Consider the following 23,392-nt stretch of genomic DNA (forward strand, 5'->3'; position numbering starts at 1 on the left):
AGTGCCTATTTGGATTCCTTTTATTTCTTTTTCCTGCCTAATTGCTCTGGCCAAAACCTCTAGTACCATGTTGAATAAGAGTATAGCCAAGATTTATTTTTTTATTTTTTTATTTTTTTAATTGAGTTGTTGATAGGTTACAATCTTGTGAAATTTCAATTGTACATTAGTGTTTGTCAGTCATGTTGTAGGTGCACCACTTCACCCTTTGTGCCCACCCCCCACCCCACCTTTCCCCTGGTATCCACTAAACTGTTCTTAGTCCATAATTTTAAATTCCTCATATGAGTGGAGTCATACACAGATTATCTTTCTCTCGCTGGCTTATTTCACTTAACATAATTCTCTCAAGGTCCATCCATGTTATTGCAAATGGAATGATTTTGTTCTGTTTTGCAGGTGAGTAGTATTCCATTGTATATATGTACCACATCTTCTTTATCCATTCGTCTGTTGATGGACACTTAGGTTGCTTCCACGTTAGCCAAGATTTTTTAAATCAGCAACCAAGTACCTCTAGGTTGTGTCTGGGTCTGTGTACACTTTTGGGTCAGTATCATATGTTTTATGCATTTCTGTTTCAGTTCTGTAAAATAAAATTGATATTCAGTCATTTTGAGGCGCTGTAAGATCTTTATTTGTGGGGGGAATAGTTAGATCCTCTGTCCCTTGATAAATAAGGCAGGCAGTGAGTTCTAGTGACATATTTCAGAAAAATTTTCAACAAATTAAAACAAGAAGGATTTAAAAAAAAACCTTTTAGCCACTAAGAAAATTTGGTAGCTCTTATACTTTGGGAAATACTAGTAAGGTATGCCTAGCCCAATTGTTTGCTAAGCTAATTCCAAATTATTCTTATTATAAAGAAAGCCTGGCGAGGAGGATGTGTGGTAGTGCTTCGTGGCCGCTTGCTTCCTTGGAGAGATTTCTGGGGGCCACGGAGAGGCCAGTAGAAGCACCGGCCGGTGGTGCCCAGGCGTCATCTCCATCTCGCCTTGTTCCACAGCAGTTCTTTCATGTTTTATGTACGGAGCGTTCACATAAGACTCGCTTCAGGAAAGGGTTCCATTGCGGGAAATAGAAGTTGGAAAACCACTGTTTAAGAGGGATTCAAGTATCTGTCTGACCTGAATGACTTTTAAGGTCACTTCCAAATTTGACAGTTTTTTCTGGTGCTCGCGTGGTGCCCATGCTTACTTTTCTGATGGCATTTAGCATGGCGTTTGGAAATTGTTTTATGGAAGTCCCTCTTTATCAGACTATAATTTTCTTGAGGACAAGGGCTGTGTGTCTGTATCTGCAACATCTCATACCATGTAGTTTACTTATGTTAAATAGTAGAGTTGGACAGTTCAAATTTTAAAATGTAAATATTTTTTCCTACACAATTTTTTTTTTTTTTTCAGGAAGATTAGCCCTGAGCTAACTACTGCTGGTCCTCCTCTTTTTTGCTGGGTAGCCTGGCCCTGAGCTAACATCCGTGCCCATATTCCTCTACTTTATCCGTGGGACGCCTACCATAGCATGGCGTGCCAAGCGGTGCCGTGTCCGCACCCGGGATCCGAACCGGCGAACCCCGGGCCGCTGAGAAGCGGAATGTGCGAACTTAACCGCTGCGCCACTCGGCTGGCCCCTTTCTTACACAATGTTAAACAAGTTACCGACCTTTGAAGTTATCCTGAATTAAAAACAATTTCTTTTGCATTTAGGGAAAGTCAAAAGGAAGATTATTTCTCTGAACAATTTTTTATATATTCAGCATGTACAGTGAAGTATAAATTAAGGTTAAAAAGATGTTTTCAGCCTGAAGCTCTTTGACTCAGTAACAGATTTTTAATCTAATTGTGAATAATTCCTTTAGTTCTTCTCTTGTGGTGTTCTACTTAGCCACATTTGTCTGTACCTATTCACAAATGACCTTTTGTAACTATTTATTTTGCTCCTTACAGTGCAAATGCTTTAATGTACTTTGATCTGGGTGTCTGGCATTATTTTCACAGTATGTTACTGTAAAGGATTTTCATTGGTACGTTCTTCTTTATAGGGTACCCCTGAAAGTGGAGCAAGCAAACAATGCTCGCGATGCCTTGGCAAAGACTGTCTACAGCCACCTTTTTGATCATGTGGTAAACAGAGTAAATCAGTGTTTTCCTTTTGAAACGTCATTCTGTTTTATTGGAGTCCTAGATATTGCTGGTTTTGGTAAGTATAATTTTGTTTGTGAGTTTGTATTTGTTTAATATTTTTCATTCAGTTTTTCACACATTTAAAACAGAAATAACCTCTCTTCCCTTGTTATACCTTTCACTTGATATATTTTCAGTTATATGTCCATACCTACATTACATAATATGATTTAAATAGGAAGTTAGTTTCAAAAAAAGGGGAAGGACTCCTGCGTTATGGTCACATTAATGCTAAAGTTAAAATGTGTTTGTTGAAACCACTGTAGTTAAGAGATGTCTCTATACTCTTAAATGAATGCAACTAAGTAAAGGTTAATCTTGAGTACTACTAATAAAGAGAATTAAGTCATTAAAAGCATTGACTGCAGTGTACAGCTGGGGTACAGGTTGATCTAGCATATGGGCCTAACATTATTATGTGTAAAAATTCATCATTAGTGTTAATTGTCAACAGATAGCTATTTCCAGTTAATTTCCACCAAATGAATATCAAGATAAATATTTGAGAACAACCGCAGAGCTGTGCAACCAGATATGAAATGAGTCGCCAACATCTGAATGCCATGTTATTCCCACTGTGCATGTTGTAAACATCTCAGAGTGAATGTGACCATTTTTCTATTGGGCTTTGTCAGTGTGGGCGTTCCTTCTGGCTGTGCTGGACGGAGTCTTCCTCCTTTGTGGTTTGTTACCTTTGCCGAGGGAAGGTGCGACTGTGGACATTTCAGGGGTGGGGTCAGAGCTTTGGTTTCGATGGGATATTTATTTTAAAATTTATAGTGTCATTACCTTTGTTCCAAAGTAGATTTTGATTTAAGATTTCACAATCTTCAGACCTCGTTTCCTGGTCTGCGCCAGTTTTAGCATCACACACACACACACACACACAGAATCGTAACAGCTGCAGGGACCTTAGAGTAAGACCGTCTCTTAGTTTTAGAAATGAGTTAGTGTCCATCACACTTTTTAATAACTGTAATTGTACAGGTGTCACAGAAGAAAATCTGAAGCACTTGCATTTTAAGCCATTTTTGTTCTTTAGTTAATTTAGATTGCTTTATTACCTCTGCTTAAAACCTTCTGTTACAAGTGGCTTATGTTTTACATATTTGCTATGACATTTATCTCATCTGACAAACATCTTTTTTTGTCAAGTGAAGCAAGGTATTTTTGATACTTAATTTTAAAGCCTAACAAAATCTGTCTTGAAATAAGAGCAATTGGGAAATATAGAACAATTATATGTATTTTTTACCTAATGTTAAATTAAGCATTGATACAATAAAATTTTATCCTAGGATAAATTTATTAATATGAAGTTGATCTGATGATGACTCTTGATTCTGGTTTTATGTTTTCAGAGTACTTTGAACATAACAGTTTTGAACAATTTTGCATCAACTATTGCAATGAAAAACTTCAACAATTTTTTAATGAAAGGATTCTGAAGGAGGTAATTGCCATTACAATTTAAATTTAAGAACTACATTAGGGCTGGCCTGGTGGCACAGCGGTTAAGTTCGCACGATCTGTTTCTCGGAGGCCCGGGGTTCGCCAGTTTGGATCCTGGGTGCAGACATGGCACCGCTTGTCAAGCCATGCTGGGGTAGGCGTCCCACATATAAAGTGGAGGAACATGGGTACGGATGTTCGCTCAGGGCCAGTCTTCCTCAGCAAAAAAAGAGGAGGACTGGCAGTAGTTAGCTCAGGGCTCATCTTCCTCCAAAAAACAAAGAACTGCAGTAAGCTATTTTAAATTTCAAGGAACAGAGACGATGCTGCCGTTACCCTGGTTGGTGGGGTGTCGTGTAGCCATGGCCCAGGGAATCGAAGATGCCCAGCGTACGCCCAGTAGGTCAGCTGTTGCTCAGGCGCATCAGAAGTGCTAATGGTGCAGTTGAAGCTTAGGGACTCCATGAACACTCCAATAGACACCTCCTCAGAAGTGAACAGCTCTTGCTTCTTACTAGTGACTTTTACTAGACTTGAAATTCTGCTTGTTTCTTTTTCTGCTTCTGTCGTCTCTGCCCCTGCCACTACCAAATGACTCTCTTCCTCTCCTCCCTGACTTTGGCGTCTCCCACCCTTCCTCTGGGTCTCTTCTGCCCCCTCTGCTACATGCTCACCTTCTCTGTGTGTGGCAGGAAGGCTACCGAGTCGAGATCTGATGGGTTGGTGGCCTGGAGTGCCCCGGTTACTGCTTTCCCTGCCGTGCTACCCTGTGCACTGCCAGCTGCCTGTGAGTAGCGGACGCCATTCTGGTCCCGTGAGCAATGTCTCGCTGCTGCTCATTGTAAATAACTGTGGGCGTGGCTGCCACGCACAATCCCGAGTCTAGAAAGGTTACTTTTACTTCTTTAGAGTGCAGAGTAAGTCCAGGTAGCTTTGGATCCGTTGATTGGTGTTTAGCTCACCATTTTTTCCCTTGTATTTGACTTGTCCAGTATCTTCTTACCAATACCTTTGACTTTCCTTCCTTTGTGCTGCTTAAGATATGCTTTCCTGAGTGAAGATAGTAGAGTGAAAGGAACTCAGAAGTAATGTAGTCCAGCCCTTTATTTTATAGATGAAGAAACGAATTCCCAGAGCAGCTCAGTGACTTGTGAGGCCGGTCTGAACCCGCCTTCCTGGCTGCTGGCCCACCACACTGTTCTCTTCGCGTTAGCTCTGCTGTTGTCTATGTTCGTCCTCCACTCTGTCTGGGGTTGAAATGTGAAATACCTTCTCTCTTGTTCCCACTCCACCTATCTTTTCCCACATTTTGTATTTTGTTTTTGTCTTTGAATTTCCCAGCACCTTCTACGTTTTGTACATTTTACTTAGTTACTGTGGTTAAACCAAATCTGGCATAAATGGACGGATGAAACAAGTACTTATCAGTTAAGAGAGTTTCTCTGGAAGTATTTCATCCAGCCACATTAGTTCTTCTCTTACTATGTGAAGTTTTACGTGTATGCATCTCCCTTAACAAACCCTAATTCTTCCCTCCTCACGAGCCCCGCAAGCTTCATCTAGAAGCTGCATGAAGGGGAGACAGTGTCTTGACTTATGTTTACTTTTATAACAATTTTTAAAAATAAATATGTGAATTTCAAATTTAGATTGGCTTCAAGTAGACAGTGTCTTCTGCAATGACAGAAGCCTTTTCTAGTATATCTCATGGAAGGAAATATTTAAACATTCAGGAAAAAACGTTAAATGTGAAAGCTAAGCTCATTGCATAGCTCACCCATCTGTGATAAAAATCTGTGATAGGTTTTTTTTTTTTACTTTTGAGAAGAAACCAGATTTATATTTAGGGACTCGACTTTTATTTGTAAATTATTCTTCCAAATTACTTTTATTTTCTCTGAATGATATATTCCTCATATATATCACTGTGTAGATATGAGAACCCATTTGCAGTTAATTGCTGTTGCCTTGATTTTAGTGCCTGTCTGTAAATGTTAAAAATCTGCTCTGCCTGTCTTTGGACAACGATTTAGACTATTGAAGATATAGAAGAGACAAATTTCACCTCAAAAGGGAGCTACTTTGTTTAGCTGTTCTTTAAACTTTAAAAAATTTTCAAAGTAAGTTCTTATGTTCCTCTGTGTATTTCAGGAGTTGGTAAACTATGGCGCTTGGGACAAATCCAGCATGCTGCCTGTTTTTGCAAATGAAGTTTTATTGGAAAACAGGCACGCCTCTTCCTTTCCTGTTGTCTCTGGCTGCTTTGGCTCTGCAATGGCGTAGTTGAGTAGTTGTGACAGGGGCCCACGGCTGACAATATTTACTAGCTGGCTGTTTACGAAAAAGTTTGCTGACCCCTGGTCTAGTCTACTGATAAGTTTGACTTTGAAATTGCTAAAACTATTTCAAAGTCCTGGTCTTTCTTTGGGCTTGAATGGTTAGAAAGAGATCTCTGTATTTGTGTGTAGCTGCTCTGCATATTTCCAGAAAAGTGTCCGTATCTTCAGGAGGGAACATTTCCACATATGTAAATCCTAGGTTATGTTGGCCATTTGGTTTTTGATTTCACATTGCTTTAGGGGCAAGGATTTTTCTTCCCTAATGTTGTGTAAGACTCCTTGGCCCCCAAACTCATTGGTATGAACCTTTGTACTTGACTAGTCAATAAATGTTATAATCAGAAATGGCACAGAACATTCAATCCATGTTATACCATACAATATTTCTACACCTATGATTATGATTATTTCATTCTAGGAACAAGAACTCTATCAAAAAGAAGGTTTAGGCGTTAATGAAGTGCATTATGTGGATAACCAGGACTGTATAGGTATGTATTTTTTTCTTCCACTTTTGGCATAATGGGAAGATGTAGTGAATGCTTTTACTAGTGATTTTTCTGTGCTCTGTGATTGATATTATGGTTATGAGACTTGAAACTCTGGTATTTGAGAGAGGTTTTACTTCTCTAGTATTTTAGGAAGTTCTTTTCCTACTAAGGCGTCAAATTCGGCTATGTTGAGTTTTCCTAAAATTTGTTCTATTTGCTGTGATGAGTATTTTGTTTAAGCAGCTAACATGTGAATAAGTTGAGAAGGAAACTAAGTTGCGTAAGCGGCGAAGGGATTTGTCATCTCGCACAAGGAAGTCCGTAGCTTATCCGGCTCCCGCGAGGCTGGCCAGCGTTTGGCTCTGCTGTCCTGCAGTTCTCCTCTGGCCATTGGTGGCACCCCCTGGCCGCTTGCTCACTGGCTTCAGACGTTCCATGTGTCACATCTGGGTAATGCTGTGCAGCAGGAGAACAGGGTCTTTGCTTTTCTTGTCTGTTTTTATCAGTAAAGAAGCCTTTCCTGTGGCCACCTAGCTAGTGCTCAGTCTTCCTTTTCTTTCCCATCTTATCTCTAAACTCAACTGTTGGGCAAACCTTGTTCTGAAAACCCAATCTGACAATCACATCAGTAACTCATGTGCTAGATTTGGACAGGATACTATTACATTACATTAGTATCACTTTCCAAAGCACTTTCACGTCCTGCCTGGTCCACTCCACATTCCCTTCACACACCATATCCTTTCTCAGTCTTGTGTCCCTAGCCTGTGTGGTTAGATATCTTGGCTGGCTGGAACTCCTCCCCCTCCATTTATGTTTCAGCCCACTTCCACCTCCTTGTACACCTTTCAAAATACTCTCATTCATGGCTTAATTCAACATGCGCCGCCCCCCACCCCCCGGCAGTTGCCCAAGAAGCATCATTCTCTGGGAATGCAGAGAATCTCAATTTCTCTTCCAGGTCCTATAGCTTTTAGAGTCTGCCCCATTTAACAATTCTTATATACTGTATTTAAGCAGTTTACATTTTATAGTTATTTTGGGCAGGCAGGAAATTTGAACAACATGAAAGGAAGGAGCATAAAAATGTGATGTTACTGAAGAGTTTTGCTGGAAAACATTTAAATTGATATCTTTAAGTGATATGAAAAAGCTCTGCATACAAAAGCTTCTGTAGTTTTACTGCATTTTGAGTATAGATGTCCACTGGAAGAGGAGGAATTTCTGGTTCCTTAGCCTTGTAGCCTAGCTTCCAATTGAAGTGATCTATATTAGTCACTTTACTTACAGAGTTGTTTTTCTAAAACATATATTAAATATATCATGCTACTTTCTAGTAAATTGCCAGATTTGAAATAAAATCCATCTGCTCTCTATAGCGTTTGAGAGAATACTTATAGAATCACCTGTTAACGTTGTTTCTGGCCGGTCCTTGAAATTTCTGATCAGTAGATTGTTCACATATCTTCAAGATGTTATATTTTTATCCTATTGTATTTTGATTTTTGAAATAGATTTAATTGAAGCAAAATTAGTGGGAATACTAGATATTCTGGATGAAGAAAATCGCCTTCCCCAGCCAAGTGATCAGCACTTTACATCTGCAGTTCACCAGAAGCACAGAGACCATTTCCGCCTCACTGTAAGCTTACCATTCCTAAATTGAGACTCTGGTGGGAAGAGAAACCTTGAAAAAGGTGTGCTAGGTGTTAGATATTAGATAATTAGAAGTTTGAATCATAAGTTATGTAGGGATTAGAGTAACTATAGTTTGCCCAACACATCATCTTCTATAGACGGGCATTTAATTTATATATGTACACACATATATATGTATATAATGATGATCTGTCTAATCAAAGCTCTTTTAGCTAGATAGAAATTGTATTTCACCTATCTAAAATGTACAGAAAGGTTTACCTGCTGTTTTTATGTTCTCCCTTCTGAGCACACTAGTCATCAGTTGCTTTGTTTTGCATTATGTAACCTGTTCACATTCCAGGGGTTAGTATCTAGAGTCCCAAGTGGCCACCTGTCTGCACATTTGTAAGACCAGCAATAAAGGTTATGGCTTAGGTCTCACTGGTGGAAGCAATCCATATTAGCTAGTGATCAGCTAGTTCATTTTGATGTTCTTTCCTAAGGAGTTTTAAATGGAAAATACACTGAGAGAGACGTAGAAGCTGAAGCAGTAGAAGGATTAGCTAAAGGGACAAACAGACACAAAAAGTAGTAGAAATAACTGAGACGTGCACTTCTAAAGGGGCCAGAAGGCCTGCTTCCCTGAGCTGCTGTTGGGTCGTGGAGCTGCGCTTGAACCCTTGTGGTGATGAACGGGAGAGCCGTTCTCCATGAGGCTGGACTCCGCGGCTATTGAGGTATTTCCTGTGTTCACCTAATTCAGTGTATCTTCACATGCAACCGTCATCACCTGAGTAATACAAGCACAGCTCCATCCTTGTGCCCAGAAAGGGCCTGACTAGCGCAGAGAAATATGGATGTTAATTTTCATCCATGAAGCTAGGTACTGCCTCATCCAGAGAGCAAAGGAAGGAAGAAGGAGAAGAAAAGAAAAGCTACTTAGAGTTACAAATGCCCGTGTTCTGGTTATTTTTTGGGGCTGTAGCATAGTGTAACAACTGTTGCTATGATGGATCCAGGAACTTAAGTGGATGGTAAGTGTTCTGATTTCCGTACACCATCAACTGAATCAAGAACATTAGGTAAATAGATTGAATGGATTTACTTGAGAAGCTGATGTAATTTTGTTACCTCTCTCTGTGGACTGGATCCCGCACCACTGACGAAGTTCTCCCGTGTCCCTGAATGTTTCTTGTAATGTGGAGCCTGTTTCCTTACTTCAGTGCAGACAAATAAAATGATGTATGTCCTCGGCAGAGCTTTTGCTAAGATGTAAGATACGTATCGAGTCCTCTTTATTCTCTGCGCGTCCGTCTTTGCTATGACCAGCCTGCGGATGCATGTTCACCTTCTCCAAGAGTACTGATTGGCGCTCAGCAAACGGTCAGCAGGGTCTCAGAGACCTGTAGAGCTAAGGACAGAAAAATGGAGCATCGAGAGTGGCCTTCGGTCGCTTTCCTCAAAAGAGCAAGACCGTAAATCCTAACTTGTGTAGAGCATTACTTTTGTTTATTTGTTTGGAAATAAAACAGATAATCATTTATTAAATGCTTGGCATGTGCCAGGCGCTGTTCTAAGATTTTTAATTGAATTATTTTAGTTAATCCTCACAATAATCCTCTAGGGGTAGATCCTGTTAGTATCCCCAGGCTAGAAATGTAGAAACATGCAGAGAGATTAGGTGACCTGCCATGTGTAGCACAGTAAGGAAGAGGTGGATCAGGCCAGGCGGTTTGACCCCAGGGCCCTCACTCTGATTCGTGCTGGTGTATTGCCTCTCACAGAGGAGAGGCCTGTGGTCTGTCTCTCTGATCTGGATAAGGTTCCCCCATAAGGTTCCCAAGTCTTAGCTTTTTCATTTTTAAATGAGAGTGGATTCTTAACCTTAGGTTATTTTGAGGGTCAGGTGTGTTCTTTTATGTGAAAGTACTTTGGAAACTTTTAAATATGATATAAACATGAGTTATTATAATGAGATAGTGCAGCCTTAAGCACTATCTAATTGTTTCTTTCAGATGGATTCAGGCTCACTGTGTAAACATGTTAGGATGTATGGTGTAAAAGGGTGGGAGAGGCCCGTGCTGATTTCAGGCGTTGTTTTTTAGAGGAATGGCTTCTCAGCTTTGGCTGCACCCAGGAATCCCCTGATGTAAATGGTGTGGGCTTTGGGAGGTGTAAAATTCTCCAGGTGATTCTAATTTGGCAGCCAAGGTCAAGAGCCACTACTCTAGACATAGGCAGTTAACTTTACAGAATGCCCACTATGTTTTGCATGTGCTTCTAGATGGTATTCTTACTTTTTTTCTGTCTTATTCCTTTTTTCTTTCCTAAGAGATTATAACCGAATATTTGCTTGATTTCACTGGCACTTTAAGGCTTACTAGATGTTTAAAAAGCACTATGATTTTGAAAAATGTGAAACTTTCCTTTATAATTTTAAGTATTTTACATTCCAAATGTTTTGTAAAGGAAGTTACGGAATATCTTTTTGATAATGTAATAACTGCTATGTATGTATTATTTTTCAGATCCCCAGGAAATCTAAGCTGGCAGTACATAGGAATGTCCGAGATGACGAAGGCTTCATTGTCCGGCATTTTGCGGGGGCGGTGTGCTATGAGACAGTGAGTGTCACTGTTCCCAGGGGAAAGCCATTTGATTCAAGCTCTGCTGTACTGTGTGATGATCTCCAGTCATATCTGCTATTTAAATTTAAATTAAATTGAATGTAAAATTCCATGCCTCGTAACAGTAGCCGCACATCATGTACTGAATGTCCTCATTGGCTGGTGTGACTGTAGTGGAGAGCACAGATAGAGCATTTCTGTCATCCCAGAAAGTTCTGTTGGGTGGTGCTGTCTTAGGGGATATGATCGTAAGATGGACCGAATCATTCCTGTTTGCTTTATTTTCCAGACCCAGTTTGTGGAGAAAAATAATGATGCTTTACATATGTCTCTTGAATCCTTAATATGTGAATCCAGGGATAAGTTTATACGGGAATTATTTGAATCATCCACAAATAACAACAAAGATACTAAACAAAAAGCAGGAAAACTTAGCTTCATCAGTGTGGGGAACAAGTTTAAGGTATCTGTGTTCAATATATTACTTGAATTTTTTTTTTTTGCTACATCTAAAATAAAATACATTGCTTTATGCTCTGCAGTGAATAATGTGGATCACTGTCAGAACTCTCGTGATCCCATGGGTGAGGTTCAGGAGCGGACCCTGCATTGTTGATACTTGTATGCGAAATAAAACAGGCATAGAGCTAAACTTGCGGAAATTCTTGTAATTTTATGAATGTGTTCTTTCTCGGTGCTTAACATATCTGATTGCTTCTCCTGATGGTCTTGCTTCCGGTTTACTGTCTGGCTGGCCTTCACATCTTCTCTCTCCCACCTGTTTTCTGTCTCCTTCCTCAGTCAGCAGTTTTGTTTGGCTGGAGTAGTCCAGCTCGGGATGGCTAGAGAGGACTAGTTGAGTTGAGAGAGGAAAAGCAGGCACAGCCAGGGGCTTCAGGTAAATGACCACTTCGTGGACTCGTGTTTAGCGTGGCTGCCATGTGAGAAAGAGCCCGTCTCAAGTTAATGATTCAGTTTGTATTTCATTTTCAGCATGTTTTCTCTCACAGTGCATTATGAGTGTGCATTACACTAAAATTTGATTAAAGCTTTTAATTACTTCTGTAAAAGATAAGTGCTATGTGTGGCAAACCCTTCAAATTGCTTTTTTAACATTGAAGAACATTTCATTTGCTTTATTAATTTGGATCAGGAATTTATTCTTTGAGGTCGGACAGGGAATTGTCATTTGATATGTCTTAGAAATGGAATACTACTAATTCATTCTAATTATTGAGTGTTTAGCGTAGAGAAAGATAATTTAAAAACTTTTGTCTCACAAGTTTAATGAATAAAAAATTATAACTAGAATTAATTTCTCTCCTATACATTTCTACAAAATATTGTTACTGTATTTACAAGAAAACTCTACATATGCCTCTCACTATGTATGCTTTAAATATTAAAAGTGATGTAGTTGGAAATAGTATTTAAGCATCAGAGTGCTGTGGCACTAACAGTGTGAGCCCTTTGAGATCCCTTGTGGATTGAAATGGGCTCTCAGTAACTAACTTCGTAAAATTATGTTTATAAAGCTAGGTTTCTTTAAAGCATAAACATAAACATAGGAGAAAAGTTATAATACATTTTCAGGTAACTGAATAGAAAGTCTTTAATTTTGTTATGAGTTGTATTCATTAATTATAAATTCCTAATTCTCTTGAGCAGTATTTTCTCTTTTTGGATATTCTTAAATTCCTGAATAGACATATAATAACAGATTGGTTTAAAATAGTACAATAGCCTATATGAACCAGATATCACTCGCTGATTTTCCTGCTGTAATATTCGAGTAGTGTTGCTGGCAAGAACATAGTTGAAATGTTAGACCACATAAATAAAAACAGAAACATTCTTCAAATTCTTTGGATTAAAATGTTCTTTTATATTGAGACTTGAAATGTCTTAAAATCGCTTATATGCAATAAGATGTATTTTGCACATTAAACTACTGAAAGCTATAACTGAGTGACAATAATAAAACTGCAAATATGTTTTTATGAGATATTTTGAAATGAAATAGTAATACTAATTCTTAATTGTAAATATTGTAGAATAGTTCGTGAAGTTAAATTCAGATTCTGTGCTGCAATGAAACAAAGCAGGCCAGCATTTACAGTGATATTTCAGTTATCCAACATCACGGAGAACCAGCAGTTTCCCACTGAAAAGGGACATTTTTCAGGTTATTCAGTCATAACCCTTTCACTGTTAGTGTTTTAGGAAAAATATTCCTTTTGATGGAAATATTATTCTGTCATTGTATACGTGTGTATTTATATGCTTTAAAATAAAAATAAAATACAAATAAAGCATGAGTTGCAGAAGGCTGTCTGTCCTCCGCCTGGCGGTCCTTGACTGCTGCTCTTTGATCACTGGCCTCCTTCCCTTGTCTCTCAGATGCTGTTAGTTTATTTTTGCTGCTTCTACTCTTCTGACTGACTTTATCTCCTTTTTTGGGAGAATATTGTGCTTAGCCTTTGGATTAAGAAGCATGGACTTTGTGACAGTTGTTTTCTTTGCAAATTAGTAGCTCTTCTGCTTCCTTTTCAGTTGTGTGGTGGTCCAGATTGATTAAGGTTGTGGGTATGACTGTATTTTTTTAATCCAATGACGAATTCATTTCATAGTTGTAACTTAAGCTTGTCATGTCTGAAGTATACTGCAGTGTCACGGGTAAGAGAATGAACTTTAGTGCTAGGCCTGTGTTGGAATCTTGGCTTTGCCATTACTGGCTCTATGATCTCGGGCAAGTGATGTTTCTCTCGGGGCCTCAGTGCTTTCGGCTGTAAAATGAGGCTAATAATGTATCTTTAATTAGAATTATTGTATGGATTAAACATGGTAATGCCCATGAAAAGCTTTGAGAAGTGCCTGACTCATAGACAGCATTCAATAAAGTATACCTATTATTATTATTTTTAAATATAGCTACGATTGATCCAATATGTTAATTTAAGAATTAACATCCTAATTTATCTTTTGTAAGTAGTGTAATGAGCATCTTAGTATAAAATTGATATAAGAATTTTACGTGATTTACTTTGCAGAGAACTAAAGCAAATACATGATTTTAACATACTGAACCAGAGTAAATGATAATCACTTAATATTATTAAAAACAGGAAAGCGTAGTAACTTGTAGCGTTCATTGTCAAATTCTTTTTGAGAAAATTGTCCAAGCTTTTAAAAATAATTGAAACGTGAAATGTTTTGAAATAGTAAAGAAGGTTTCCATAGCTAGGCAGGACAATTTCATTTATGATGTGTTATATAAAACAATCCTAATATACCACTAATGCATATTTTAAACGTCTTCATTTTTAATGGAGTGTGACACAAGCTGCACCCGGCGTGCTGCATGCTCAAGTCCTGCTCTGTTGATCTCTGACTGATGCGTCCCCGCCCTTTTGTTTCCTCCCTGCATTGCCTGCACACTTGTCCCTTAGTCACCCCACCTGCAAGTGTGCATGTGTGTTTTTAGTATTGCTGATTTTCAGTCCTCTAATTGCATGAGTAAGATAAGTTATTGTCCTTGGCATTATGTTAGCCATTCATTTTGCATGTTACTGTCAAAGAGTTTATGCACCAGAAGTTGTTAAATTGTAATGGGTTGCATGTTGATGTTATTGCATGTTATTTTATTCTAATGTTGGAGAGCTAATATTAACGTATGACGTTGTGTACTTTGACTTTGTGAAATAATAGAGTGATTCCTTTCTCCTACAGACACAGTTGAATTTGCTACTGGATAAACTTCGAAGTACTGTAAGTAGACTGAAAAAAACCCTGAGTTTTTAAATAGTCCTCTTAAACTATTGTTAGTAATTATTCAAATAAGCAGGGGAAATCTGGAGGAAGTAGAAATTCATTTTAAACCAAATTCCTTCATTAAAAAAAATATCAGTTTTTAAAATGGTTGTCATTTTGTTTAGGTTTGTTCTGAAAGGCAAAATTTTATGTCAGTTATTTTATAAATGTATAGCATTCTCTGAATGTTATGAAATGAGGATTACCCTGTAGTTTGAGGAAAGTGAAAATAATTAGTTACTAGGGAGAAGGAAAATGTACTTTTTTAGGATTAAAGATAATGCGTGTAATTCATTTTCATTTTATTGCTGTAGTAGTAACATTCTCCCATGTGGCAATATTGATATGAGAAAAATGGACATAACATTTCTATGCCTTGTTATGGAAGCATAGCATTCCCTAAGAGCCTTTTTTTTAGCTAGACATTTTAATGATTCACTTCGTTTTTTGATGAAAAATTTACCGTAGAAGTAAATTTGATATGTGGGGTGTGTAAATGGGGCATGACTCCAAGATAAGACTTATTTTTTAAAACAAACCACGGAACTTACCTGAGTGCTCGTCCTTTTCAACTAGTCATTTTGAAAAGCCAAGTATTTAATCTATTGATGCTACTATTGCATAACTTATTGTTAGACTTGCTTTTGGTACCATTAAGAAATTCTTTTACGTATCCTCATTGTTTGCAAATATTTGTCTCTTAAGGACCAAGCATCTTTTAAAACAAAGTCTGATGAGGAGTATATTTTAATCATCCAAATACAGTGCTGCTGTAAAATGATGAGATTACTTTTGTGATTTAAAAAAAGAAGGCATTTCTAAAAAGTGTTCTAGAAGTGTTTGCAGTGAGCGTCACTGTTGAACTAGCTGTTCAGTTTGCAAGGTGACTACTGTGAAGAGAAACAGTTACCTGGGTGTATTGGCTTCTCGTGTGTCCGCGTCAGTGCCCAGCAGTTTCATTCTGCACGTCGGTGTTCTCCCTGCCTCATTCAACGTAACATGAGAACTGATTCCAAACTAATGCCTTTAAGCATCTAAAAATGTTGCTGAACAAACAAAACTTTAAACTGTGCAGTGGTGCAGCTTAGAGACTTACTGTATATTTTGAAAGTAAGGTGATGAAAGAGGTTGATTTTTTTTTTTTATAGTTTTGCCTCAATTTTAAGAGGCATAATTTTATTTACTCCTCTTATCATGGGGCAGTTTTCTTATCACAGAAAAATAACGTATAAATACGTTTAAATGTAGAATAAAATCATGTGTACGTTAGCCTGCAAAATGTGTCATTTAAATATGTTAAAATATCTTACATTGAAAGACTTTTCTTTTTACAATAACACAATTTTGGGCACTCAAATCTAAAATAGAGTATTTTTACAGTACTATTAGTGTTAATGCACAAATTCATTCCAAACTTTAAATTATAAGAGTGTGCTAATAAAGTTTTAAAGTTCCTTAGTGTTTACATTTTAAAAAAGCTTCATATGTTAATGATAATATGTTCTGAAAGTTGCTGGTTTTCGTAGAAATAAGAATGCTATATGTATTGTCTTAAAAAGTACCTTTATCCTCCTAGGGAGCAAGCTTTATTCGTTGTATCAAACCTAATTTAAAGATGACAAGCCATGACTTTGAAGGGGCTCAAATTCTGTCTCAGCTCCAATGTTCAGGTATTTCCCTATTTTTATAATCTCTGTCAGTGTGTGTCAGGAGTCTTTAGCTCACAGACAATTTAATATGTGCAGTGTTTTCAAGTAATTCAGTTATCTTGATTATTTTTAAGTGCAATAAGATTTTTTATCTTATATATCTTTTAATTATAAGAAAAGCATGGGGGTTGGCCCGGTGGCACAGCAGTTGAGTTCACACGTTCCGCTTTGGTGGCCCAGGGTTCGTCAGTTCGGATCCTGGGTGTGGACCTGCACACTGCTTGTTGAGCCAGGCTGTGGCAGGCATCCCACATGTAAAGTAGAGGAAGATGGGCACGGATGTGAGCTCAGGGCTAGTCTTCCTCAGCAGAAAGAGAATTGGCAGCAGATGTTAGCTCAGGGCTTATCTTCCTCAAAAAAACAAAAAAAAGAAAAGCATGGCTGGCAAATTATTTGAGCAATATTGGGGTGTAGTTTATTGTGAAATAAACTTTTACATCATTGAAGTAAAATTTGCAGAAACTCTGACTGCAAACCTAGATCTCCCTTAAGTGGGTGGCTTGCCTATGGCCTGCGCAGTCCAGCAGTTCATGTCTCATTCCCCAGTGACTGGCTCAGGAGTTAGGTTCTGGTGTCCTTGCTTCCCACTCCACCAGTTGTAGAAAAATGAAAACACGGTGCCCTTGGCGTCTGTGGCACTTGCGTGCGCTCGGTTAAGCTGCCGTTCCTGCCTCTCAGCCCGCTGCGTCCTTGCCTGTGCTCCTCGCCTGTGCTCTGTCGCGGGAGTCCTCGGCACCAGGCTCGCTGCTTCCCCGTCCGCCGCCTGCTTTCCCCAAGGGCCGGTCCTCTCCTTCCCTCCTGATCTCGTTCAGGCTTGCGACTCTTCCTTACACTCTTGCCTCTCTGACTCCTTGTTTTGCTCCTCTCGGAGGCGAATTTACTATAAAGCTAAAGTCACTGAAGCTGCAGCTTCCCTCATTTAAATGAGCGCCTTCCAAAGCCCTCACCTGTTTTGTATTCTTTCGTAATTCTGTGCTTTTTCTTAAGAAGCCCTCCCGCAGTTGTATAAGCTTCAGACTCCTGTCCCCCTGAGTCTGCATCTACCCTTGACCCCTCTCACTAGACCTTAGCTGTCGAATCTCCTTCTGTCCTGGCGCCTCATCGGCACAGGTAAGTTCGGCAAGACAGACTGGTGCCCTCATAAGTTCAGGCTCACTCCTCCTCGAAGGGCTCTCCAGCCCGCCCTGCCACGGTGCCCTGGTCAGCATGTTCTGTTTCTCCACAGAGGCCAGTCAGCCCCGCCCTGCTCTCTGCCAGCAGGCAGCCTCCCCTCTGTACTGCAAACGGCAAGCTTCACTTGTCCCTGCCTGCATAACCTTCCCTCTGTTAAGAAAGTGCGAAGTGCCTCTCTTACTGGTTGAGACTGTGGTTCTTTGGAATCCATCCCTTCCTACCTTCTCGTGACTCTTCAGTATTGATTATGTATATTGAACCATTCCCTTTTAAATGGACCTCTCCCATTACTATTTAAACATGCTTTTTTTGTGTGAAGAAGATTGTCCCAGAGCTAACATCCATTGCCAATTTTCCTCTTTTTGCTGAGGAAGATTCGCCCTGAGCTAACATCTGTGCCAGTCTTCTTCTATTTTGTATGTGGGACGCGGCCACAGCATGGCCGCTGATGAGTGGTGTAGGCCCACAAGTGGGAACAGAACCCAGGCTGCCAAAGTAAAACCTCAGCTTAAATCCCTCCAACCCACGTGACCCACATTCCCTTTCAGCTACCTCCCCCTCTCTCACTTTACTTTTGGTTCTCCAGTTTTTCCTTTTCTGTTCAAGAAGAGTCTATTCTTGCTTTCTCAGTTTCCTGCCTTCAACTCACTCTTTAACCCAAGAGACTTCAGCCTCCACCTTGATCATCCAAGAAAATAATTCCTGATAAGGTCACCAGTGATTTCCTTGATTCTAAATCACATGTTCATTTTGCGTCCTTATCTTAGTGGACTTCACAGTACGCTGGACTCTGACCAGTCCCTTTAACATAGCCTTTCCTTGGCTTCTGAAACAACATCTGTCCCTGCTTTTCCTTTGAATTCTCTGGCCATTCCTGATTCCTCTCCAGGGTCATCTTCTACCTGGACGTTATTTGTTAGTTTTTCAGGCTTTGGGTTAGGCCTGTTTTCCTTCTCATTTTTTATTTTTTAAAGGTTGGCACCTGAGCTAACATCTGTTGCCAATCTTATTTTCTTTTTTCTTCTTTTCCCCAAAACCCCCCAGTACACAGCCATATATTGTAGTTGTGCTCCTTCTGCTTGTGCTGTGTAGGATGCCGCCTCAGCATGGCCTGATGAACGGTGCCACGTCTGTGCCCAGGATCCAAACCTGTGAAACCTGGGGCCGCAGAAGCAGAGCACACGAACTTAACCACTTGGCAACGGGCTGGCCCTCCTTCTCATTCTTTATCAGTGCTGTCCAATATAACTTGCCATGATGATGGAAATAGTCTGTATCTGTGTTGTCCAATATGGTAGCCACCAGATTCTTGTGGCTATTCAGCACTTGAAATGTGTCTAGAATGACTTAGGTACTGAATTTTAGATTTTATTTAATTTTAATTTTTTAAAATTTAAATAGTCATGTGGCTAGTGGCTACCATATTGGTATGTATATCACATATATATATACAGATATAGCATAAATATATTCTCTAGCTCAGTGTCCCCCAGTCCCTTTGATGTGACCTCCTAAACAGTGTGTCCTACCCAGATTTGTTGAGAAATAATTGACGTATAACATAGAGTAAGTTAAGGTGTACAGTGTGTTGATTTGATACACATATATTGCAGAATGATTGCCGTCATAGCATTAGCTAATACTGCTATCAAGTCACATAATTACTATTTCTTTTTTATGGTAAGAATATTTAAGATTTACTCTCTTAGCGAACAGTGAGTTTTGGTACCTCTAGTCCAAGCTGTCACCATCTTTCACCTGGCTTTTTGCTGTAGCTTCCTAAGTATTCTCCTTGCATTTGCTCGGTCTGTTCTTCACATAAATCCAGAATTACTGCTTTACGATTCAAGTCTGATCGTATCTTTTTACTGCTTAAAATGCTCTAATGGCTTCTGATTATTATTAGGATAAAGAGCAAAATCCTAGTAGCTTATGAGGCCCCTTGTTGTCTGGCCCTATGTGTCCCTGGCTTCATCTCTTTCTACTCTCCCTTCTCTCTGTGCTCCAGCCACACTGGCCTTTATTTTATTTCCTTAAACGCTCCATATTCTTTCCTATCATGGGACCTGTGCACATGCTGCATCCTCTGTTTGAGAAGCTCTTGCCTCACCTTTGTCTTCATCTTTCACATCTCAGCTTGATTGTCAATTCCTTATGAAAGCCTGTTTGATATCCCTAACTGGGAAGGGGGCCTGCCTGGGTAAAGGGTACTGAGCATCTTCATTTCATAGTCATATATTTTACATATATTTGTATAATTATTTAATTTTCCTTCCTCTAATCTATAAACCCCTTGAGTGTAGAAACTGTGTCTGCATGTATTTCCCTGCCCCCTAGCAGTGCAAGGTGTATACTAACCTCAGTAAATATTTGTTGAACAAAATGCACAGTCTAGCAAATAGGAAGATTTGTTTGTGACTAGTTTTAACAAATACTGGCAAGTTAAATAATTTATGTCTGCTATATTCCTACATATAGTATAGATGTAGTTTTGTAATCTGTTCTTCAGATCATTTTTACTTTATTTTACTTTGTCTTTTTTTTCCATTTAAATTTCTGTTTAGCATTTGTTGAGCCTAATACAGTAAATCATTTGCTTCCTAGGTGAGCATCTGGTGTCTTGGAAAGGCATGTTTAGGCAGGTGAAGCCGTGTATGCCATTAGAGTAGCAGAGTGTGGGCTCACTGATGCTTTAGCTAGGATTCCTCTTTCAGTAAGCAGGGTATTTCGACATATTAAGATATGTTGGCAGTTCAATAGATGACACTGATTCATAATAGTTTGATTTTTTTAAGTATTAATAATAGTAAAGTAGTGTAGATTTGGTTCTAGTCATGTGGCTAGGTAATGAGAAAAAGCAGAAAATACCAATAACTCATAGAAATAAAAATATTTATGAAGCTTTCTAAAATAAAGACAAGTAAGATTGGAGTTCTACTTTGCCTTTCCGTTTCCATTATTCCAGTTTAAGGAGAATGAATTAATTTAGGAAATCTTTTACTAAAATTACTATCTTCTGATCACCCAACACCAGGATAAAGTAGGGGCAGATGAGAGAAGGTAGGTCGTCTTCCTATGTGACTTTGGGGCTGGCTGCTTCTCTGGTGTCAAGAGGGGCTCTGAGTATAACCAGCTGGGGCTCCACCTCAAAGCTCCTCACTAGACTCCCGAGGAAGGCCCAGGTCATGGGAGTTTATAGAAGGAAGATACGTTGTTGGGTGAGTTTTATTTTTGTAGGCGTCAAAAGATCTTTAGAGTAAATTAGCTTCAAGAGCTGAGAAAGCAGCCACAGACTTGGTAATTTGTAAAGCTTCGTGAAATTATTAATGCACTTCTGTGAGACAGTTCAAATGCTGTCTTCTGCTCCAGGGCAAGCAACGGACTCAGAACTGGGGCATGTGTACATTTCCAAGGGTACTTTATTTGATAGAAATGGGCAAAAATTGTGCCAGTACCAACCATACCTTACTTTGACTTCTCTAAGCAGAGCCTAGAACTGAATCTAGTTCTGGAGATTTCTTTCCATAGGAACAATTGCCTTTATGTGTTTCATTAATTAGCATTAGAAATTATAATAGTTATATATGTTCACTGTAACAAAAATGAAATAGTGCAGAATAATATAAATAAAAAGTCTCACTTTTCAGGGTGACTGCTTAATGTCGTGTCTTAGATATACTTTTTATACTGGTTGGATAAAGCTCTGTGCTATTCTTTTAAATTAATACATCATGTTCTATCATATGGTTGTAACATAATTTAATTAATTGATACTTACTTCTGTTTTTTTCCTGTTGTAAACAATGATTCAGTGGACATATGGATGTTCTCTAATCACGTCTTTGCCCACACATGTGACAAGTGGTAGGCTGGAGTCGTAAAAGTAGAAAGTACTGAATCAAAGGGATAAATGTCTCCACGTTGCCATCCAAGTTGGTTGCGCCGGTTGACTGTCCACTAAGCGGGGAGCGTGTTCCCTGTGCTCGCCAACCCCGAAGACTGCCGGTGTTTACGCCTTTGCCAGTCACAGAGGTTAAAATTCACTCTGACTGCCCGGAAAGGCTATCTTTCCTATGAGATTATTTGAAAATAAAGATCCACTCATTTTTAAACATTTTATAGTTTCATTTTGCTAATTTAAATTTTTGACCAGCAAGAATTGATTTTGGTCTAAGGAGTGACGTAAGGATCTGATGTTATTTTTGTTTTCTAAATGGCTAGCCAATTGTCTTAACACTTTTTATGGAATAATCTAGTTTTCTCCATTGATTTGAATAGTCCCTGAGACTCCAATCCAGGTCGTTTTGGTAAACAAAAGTTCTGCCGTTATTTATAGGTATTGAGCCTTTCCCTGGCTCTTTTACTCTTTTCCTGACGTGAAAAGCTCACGTTACTCAAGGCTCAGTTAACCACTTAGAAGAGTTAGACTGAAATGGGATATGCATCCTATAGACTCTTTCCCCTAGAGGCTAGTTTCTTTGAGAGGTGAGTGAAAGGGGCTCTTCACAGGGGATGGTGCGCTCTCCCTTCTTTTTTCCATGTGCTTTGTTTAAGCTGTGGTGAGCACTTGAGAATGTGTGTGCTACTTCCTGGAGACTCTGTCAGGAACCTTACTCTAAAATTAACCTCAGGACTTGGAAAGTGGCCCAGTGCGGGCCTTTGCCTTGTGTACTGGGATTGTGACACAGGTGTCGAGCAGAAAAAAAGATACAAGCTTGATGTGAGCTTTCTGGAGACCAGTAGCTTGTTTCCAGAAAATGGCTAGTCAAGCTAGTTTTAGATGACATTTGGCTATAGTAGTTTTAGGTGAGGGGGTAAGTTGGGACATACTGAGTATAAATATGATATTTCCTATGTAATATTTCATTGCTGATAATTTCTGCAAATTGCCCCTTTCTGAACATTAATTTGTAAAGTTATTTGATCCTGTGAGTTGTCTTGGACTTGTGTGCAGCGATTGGCAGTGACTGTGTTTGTTTGTGAATCCAGGCATGGTGTCTGTCTTGGACTTGATGCAGGGTGGTTTCCCCTCCCGAGCTTCGTTCCATGAACTCTACAACATGTATAAGAAGTATATGCCAGACAAACTTGCAAGATTAGATCCAAGACTATTTTGTAAGGTACAAATACCACCGAAATAGAAGTTTCTTAGCAATAAATTGTCTTTCTTATTAATTACTAGTTGGCATTTAACTTTTTAACTTTTATTTTTCAGGCTCTTTTTAAAGCTTTGGGCTTAAACGAAATTGACTACAAGTTTGGGTTAACAAAAGTATTTTTTAGACCTGGCAAGGTAAATACATTTTTATTTTAGACTTTAACTTGATAGATAGGGATAATTGGGGTCAGTGAATATTTGTAAGTGTTTAGTGATTTGTATTATTACTCAGTTATATGATCACCGACTGCGTGCGTGTGTGTGTGTGTTTCCCTGCGTGGGAAAAGTTTACCGTACGTAATGCTCTCTACAGTTTTTACAGTTTTTTCCAGCTTTGGAAGTATTGGAATCAGAACCTTTTTTAATGTGATTTTTTGCTTAAATAAGGGTTAAACAGAACATACTTCTGTTTTGAACAAGCTGAAAGCTTTTCTAAAACATATTAACTCACTCTTCAGTAATTAAAAATTTCACAGTACTTTGGAGTCTTCGTTGCGAGAACGGGTTCTGTTACAGTATGATAGATGTGTGAGGCATAGGAAATTGGACAGGAGTTTGTGCTGACTTCCATTAAACCTTAGAATGAATGAGTGTATAGATACTTTTGTATATAACATAATTTTCTTAGGCTAACCCTTAGATTTAGTATTTACAGGTTCTTATACTAGGTTCTTGTATAAGACTGAATTATAGAATATTTTGTAACTAAATATATACAATACAGACATAACTAAATGTTATTCCCAGTGTTTTTAATAGTTTCACCATTTGTAACTTCTTCAATATTGATTGAATAATTAATTGTA

At 38.9% G+C, this 23,392-nt stretch overlaps 1 protein-coding gene across 17 annotated transcripts in view; it reads left to right on the forward strand.

Moving 5' to 3' along the window:
• The window catches only part of MYO6 (myosin VI), a 153,738-nt gene that overhangs the window by 98,904 nt on the left and 31,442 nt on the right, over nt 1-23,392 (forward strand). For 12 of the 17 annotated variants that reach the window (XM_070558977.1, XM_070558983.1, XM_070558984.1 and 9 more), the window contains 10 exons: nt 2,045-2,202; nt 3,548-3,639; nt 6,396-6,468; nt 7,983-8,110; nt 10,638-10,733; nt 11,026-11,199; nt 14,466-14,504; nt 16,123-16,216; nt 22,418-22,548; nt 22,644-22,721. In XM_070558977.1, coding sequence (XP_070415078.1) covers nt 2,045-2,202; nt 3,548-3,639; nt 6,396-6,468; nt 7,983-8,110; nt 10,638-10,733; nt 11,026-11,199; nt 14,466-14,504; nt 16,123-16,216; nt 22,418-22,548; nt 22,644-22,721 — 1,063 coding nt within the window. Of the gene's footprint in view, nt 1-2,044; nt 2,203-3,547; nt 3,640-6,395; nt 6,469-7,982; nt 8,111-10,637; nt 10,734-11,025; nt 11,200-11,537; nt 11,635-12,790; nt 13,024-14,465; nt 14,505-16,122; nt 16,217-22,417; nt 22,549-22,643; nt 22,722-23,392 lie in introns of those variants that run through there. The other 5 variants (XR_011522518.1, XR_011522516.1, XR_011522517.1 and 2 more) reach the window with 3 other exon arrangements.

This window comes from Equus przewalskii, chromosome 9 (assembly GCF_037783145.1).
Source record: "Equus przewalskii isolate Varuska chromosome 9, EquPr2, whole genome shotgun sequence".
NCBI lineage: Eukaryota > Metazoa > Chordata > Mammalia > Perissodactyla > Equidae > Equus > Equus przewalskii.